The sequence below is a fragment of the Ipomoea nil genome, unplaced genomic scaffold (assembly GCF_001879475.1).
Source record: "Ipomoea nil cultivar Tokyo-kokei standard unplaced genomic scaffold, Asagao_1.1 scaffold2510, whole genome shotgun sequence".
NCBI lineage: Eukaryota > Viridiplantae > Streptophyta > Magnoliopsida > Solanales > Convolvulaceae > Ipomoea > Ipomoea nil.
Genome location: NW_017618938.1, coordinates 284,436 through 289,975, shown reverse-complemented (window position 1 = coordinate 289,975; position 5,540 = coordinate 284,436). Strand labels below are relative to the sequence as shown.

Below are 5,540 nucleotides of genomic sequence, written 5' to 3'. Positions count from 1 at the left end.
TTATGGGGATACAAAAATAATAGTCAGTACCCAAGTAGCCCATTATATATTGGCTAACTGGTGTATAAAAATTCTTCAAGGAAAAATTCGATCTTCAAGTCGAGATAATACTTGGCTTTCACAAGCTTTTATTTCAAATCTCCGTCTTTAGACATAGACTAACATCATCAAGCTCTTTATATATATTTCATTGATGTTTACACCATCAATATTGACCGAGATAATAAATAAGTTCATTATCAACTCTTTGTTGAGCACATAATGGTACATATTATTACTTCTTCATGAGGATAATAACTCCATTCGCAACTCTTTAAAGAGTACATAATGACACATAAATACGTATTCATTCTTTGAGAGAAAAATACGCAACCAATTATTAACTATTTCAGGTCATTTAAAGACCTTAATATTTTAATGTTGCAATTTTCAATTTTTCTCATTTTGAGAACTTAAAATCCTTTGGTGACTTTTAAAATTAATATTAGTTGGATATCTAATTTATTATTCTGCCAATGATGTAGTGGAACTTAATGTCATTTACCGTGGGAGAGTATATTTGATTAAATCAATCAAGGGTCTCTGCGTGAACCCATATGCTACAAACTCGCTTCATATCCTATCACCTTGTTATTCTTATTTCTCTTTCATGTACACCCATTTGTAACCTTCAGGGTTAACGCTCAACTGTGCATTATTATAAAGAGAATTATACATTTTAGCGAGTCGAGCTATGCCTTAATTTCTCCTTTATACGTTAAATAGTCATGGCACTCCCGGTGCCTAACTTTGGATCCAGCTTATCATATAACGGAGCAATTTGTAAAGGCAATTGTGTTGTCGACAACTACAATACTTTCATAAATCTCTCCCATATTTATAATTGTTCATGGCAATATTTAAGTCAACCAGATTCTAGACATTTCCCAGAATTATTCAGATCACATCTGGTTGTCCCGCATCCCAAGTATTATGTTTGTTTAGTGCACCTATGAATTGACTAGGGTTTCTCGTCATCTGGACTAGAGCCGTCAAAAATGGGTTTTACCCGCCGGGTCGACCCGTCCCGCACCGCTGTAGGTAGGGGACGGGTTCTTCAAATCTTGATCCGCCAGGAGGCGGGCTTTTTAGCCCGTCTCGCCTGGGTCATGGGTCCAGGCGGGGCGGGTCAGGCGGGTCACGGGTTTAGCCCGCGACCTGCTAATACATATATATTTTGTATATATATTTAGTATTTAATACATGTTATTTTGGTTTGTGTAATTGTGTTATAACTTATAGGATTATAGATTTATAGGAATACAATACTAGGTAGTGTTACTGTGTTAGTGTACTGTACGTCTGTACAGTGATTCTTTTTTTTTTTTTTTGTTTTTTTGTTTTTTTAAAGGATATTGTACAGTGATTTTTTTTTTTAAAAAAAATTAACACAGTGAAAAAATTGATTGGCGGGCTAGCCCGCCCTGCCAGCGGGCTTTGGCATGGCGGGGCGGGCCGGCCACATTCCAAGCCCGCTAAGAGGCGGGCTTTTTAGCCCGTCCCGCTACGAGGACGGGCTTTGGTTTATTTTGATCCGTCTCGCCCCGCGAGACCGTTTTGACGGCTCTAATCTGGACGAGCGTCTCCAGGACTACATTATTCAAGCTTTTCCAAGAGTGACAATGTTTATTTACTAGATCTAGTATTATGATTGTAACACCTCGTGTTACGGCCTCTAAACCAAACTAATTACTTAATTACGTACCCTTAAAAGGGGATTTAATTCCCTTAATTAATTAAGAAGGGTCCACTATAAGCCATGGACCCTTATCCCTAAACCAAACCCTTAGTCATATAAGAAATAGAATTAGTAAACCCATATCATTCATACCCTAATTAGGACTCTTAGTTATATATAAGGACCTAGGAAGCACCTAGAACTGACACCACAATAGATATCACCACACAAGAATTCCCAAGAATTCCCCTATCACCAACGTAGGAGAAATCAAGAAGAGGAGATCTTAGAGAAAGAACCTTAATAGGCAAGGAATCTAATTAAGGCTAATAGGTAACCCATGTCAAAGGTTGCAAAACACGTTAGGCGACCCTAGGCGCCGAATTTTTTATTTTTTTTTATTAAAAAAAAAACTAAAATTTGTAAAATTTTAATACCTGATTATCTAAAATGGTTAAAACTACTTAAAAGTGTAAATTATATAGTATAGTTAATTATTTTTATACAAGTATACAATTTAATCTTTAAAGAATGAGTGAATTGCAAGTAAATATTTTTTACCAATAGTCTAATACCATTATTAAACACTACTCATAATTCATTAATCCATAGTCCATAACTCCATAGTCCATACTTCATACGTCATAGAATCATAGTTCATACAATGATAAATGATTAATTGATTACATTCATACATTGATACAATCATACTTCACACTTCATAGTTCATAGTTCATACATTCATACTTCAAGTTATCAAATTTCAAATAGTTCATACATTCATACTTCAAGTCATCAAATTTCAAACAAAGATACAAAGTACATGACAATTAAGTTCAACAACATGTTAACATATCAAATTCAAGTATTCAACTTTCAAGGTTTTGTTCTTCCACTTGTCCATCTATCACTTGATTTTCATCATCTTCAAACTCAACAACCACTTCTTCTTCTTCTTCTTCTTCTTCTTCATTTTCGGATTCAAAGTTATCTTCTTCAAGGTCCCTCAATCTAGAACTCCGTCTTGGTCTTAATGCGTCATCACCCTCCTCATTAGTAGCCACTTCATCTTCAACAACAACCTCAACTTCATCCTCAACAATCCAATCTTGTGCGAAGGTTGCATCACTACCAAGTAATATTTCAACATTTTGCGCTTTTTTCCTTTTGTTCATCAAGTTTGCATTGAATTGCACAAAGACTAGATTGTTTAGGCGATTAGATTCCAACCTATTTCATTTTTTTTTGTATGTATCTACAAATATGCAAAACAAATGTCAAATACTCAAATATATTATATATCATTCCATCAAGTGTGCAAACAAAAATGAAAAAATTAAGTAAATAACTAAGTAAAGATTTAAGTCTTTAACTAACCCCTTCAAATTTACACCAATTCCTTTCACAACCCGATGAACTTGAAGTAAGAGATAGAATCTTTATCGCAATTGTTTGCAAGTTTGGAGTTGTCCCACCACAAGTTGACCACCGCATTGCTACATCAAAATTGTATAAAAAATATTAAGTATAAAAAATCAAAAGATATAAAATTTTAAATATTAAAATTTAAAACTAGTATGCAACTCATTTACCCGGATCATATCGCTCATTATTTGTCTCACATCCTTTGACCGCAAGTGTCTTCCCAAATACACCATCTTTCCTCTTATAATTGGGAAATTCATCATTCAATACCTTGTTTTGCATTTCTATATCGCCATGATAATATGTTTCAAGAAACTCAATGCATCCAAGAGAAACATTAACATCCAAATGAAGTCGAGGATCCTTAAAATGATAATAAGGATTCAACATGAAAGCCATCAAATGAAGAGGAGAATCTAGCCTATTGCTCATCTTTTCTTCGACTATCTTAATAATAGGCTCATAGTTTCTTACCACTTCATTGAATGCCTTCTTAATGTCATCTTTGGCTTGCAAAAGCTCACCATAAAGAAATCCCATTGAAGATTTCTTATCTTGATCAACAATACGAAGCACCTTCACCAACGGTTCAAAAACATTCAAGCATAATGTAACCCCTTGCCAAAATGAAGTATTCAAGACAGTAGAATAGGAAGCTTTCTCTTTAACTGTTTTGGCAAACCTACATTCTTCCCATTCATTGCTTGTAAACATAGCCCTTAATTCAGTTTTCTTAGCAAGTAAACTCTGCAAAGTAAGAAATGCAGAAGCAAACCTAGTCACACCTGGCCTAACTATGTCACGTTTCTTTGTATAGGTTCTCATCATTGCCAATGTTTTATAGTGTGCATAGATAAAGATAGTTAAGCTCTTTGCTTGATCAAGAACTTTTTTAAACCGGGGTAAACCTGCAAAGCATTCAAGTATGAAAAATTTAAAGATTTAAAGTTAAAGAATAAAGATTAAAGAATAAAGTTTTAAAGATTGAAAGGTACCTGCAATGCTTTCAAGCATTAAATTAACGGAATGAGTTGCACAACATGTCCAAAATAGCCGTGGCCTCTTCTCCTTCAACAATTTAGCAGCTCCCATGTTGTTCGCGGCATTATCTGTGACAATTTGAACAACATTCTCCTCTCCAACTTGTTCAATCCCAAGCTCCACATATTCGAATATAAACTGACATGTGTGTGCCTCACTTGAACATTCTTTAGAAGATAAAAAAACAGTGCATAATCTTGAATTTACACACAAGTTCATTACGCTTCTTCTCTTCTTATCTGTTCATGCGTCAGTCATAATTGAGCAACCATTTTCTTTCCACAACGCCTCATGTTCCTTCAAACTGTCTCGGACTCGATCAACCTCTTTTTTCAAATATGTTTCACTCAATTCATATCTATTTGGTGTCTGCGCTCCCGGACCGAATTGACCAGCAGCTTCAATCATCAACTTGAAACTATCTTTTTCAATAACATGAAATGGAACAGCTGCTTCATAAGCCCATCTACATATGTACTCTTTCACTCGGTTAACCCTCTCCTTGTCAAATGCCTCAATTATTCGTTGTTGCGCCGTGCCCCTTCTTGAACTCAAAGAAATTTCAGGATTGATTTGGTTTGCAAACTTATCCATAGGGCCAATTGGAGGAGGTGGCCTCATATGTTCAGACTGTTGCAACTCATCAACATCAATACTATTTGTAGGTGTATTACTCAAACTCTCATGCGAATCGATGTTTACCTCCGCTCTTATATTAAGTTCTTCAGCTCTCTTGTTCTTCTTTTTGTTCTTCGCCATAATGAGAGCATCTCTACATTTTATTTGATCTTCTTTTGAAGTTATGGGGCATTTGCTAACATTCCCTGAAATACCAGCAATATGCTCTTTGATCCGATAAACTCCACCAGACATTACTTTCTTGCACAATAAACATTTAATCTTGTCCATTGACTTAGTAGGATCATTAAGTACCCCATAGTCTCAACCTATATCATTGGACTTTCTTTTCATTGTAGTTGACGTTGTAGATGGTTGAGAAGATCCAACACTTTGAGTTTGAATTGGTGGTTGAGAAATATCATCACTTTCCAATTCCATTTCCTAATTTATAAATAATAATACTTAATAAGTTAATAACTTAAATACTACAAGTCTACAATAGTACAATAACTTAAATACTTAATAGTTAATACAATTCTCAATACTCAATAGTCAATAACTCAATACTACAATTCTACATTTCTACATAATACAAACTACATACTACATACAGTCATACATAAATTATAAAGTATACAAATTATACACAAATTATACAGTCATACAAACTACATACAGTCATAATACAAACTACAAACTATAAATATATAAGACTATAAGACTATAACTCTATAAG

The 5,540-nt window shown here is 34.5% G+C and overlaps 1 protein-coding gene across 1 annotated transcript; it reads right to left on the bottom strand.

Moving 5' to 3' along the window:
• Positions 1-2,586: 2,586 nt before the first annotated feature.
• On the bottom strand, positions 2,587-5,092 carry LOC109153576. The gene is made up of 5 exons (XM_019301432.1): positions 4,453-5,092; positions 4,138-4,350; positions 3,310-4,050; positions 3,111-3,213; positions 2,587-2,947 (listed from the first exon to the last, which is right to left on the bottom strand). Exons 1-5 carry the CDS (start codon positions 5,090-5,092, stop codon positions 2,587-2,589), a joined length of 2,058 nt encoding a protein of 685 aa, XP_019156977.1.
• Between the last annotated feature and the right edge of the window lie 448 nt (positions 5,093-5,540).

Bases quoted from the DNA above. Each gene is read 5' to 3' on its own strand.
- LOC109153576 (XM_019301432.1), bottom strand. From the start codon at position 5,092: ATGGACAAGATTAAATGTTTATTGTGCAAGAAAGTAATGTCTGGTGGA. The intron at 4,051-4,137 runs GTACCTTTCAAT...AATGCTTTGCAG, and splicing joins AATGCTTGAAAGCATTGCAG to GTTTACCCCGGTTTAAAAAA. The intron at 2,948-3,110 runs GTGTAAATTTGA...AAAATGAAATAG, and splicing joins TCGGGTTGTGAAAGGAATTG to GTTGGAATCTAATCGCCTAA.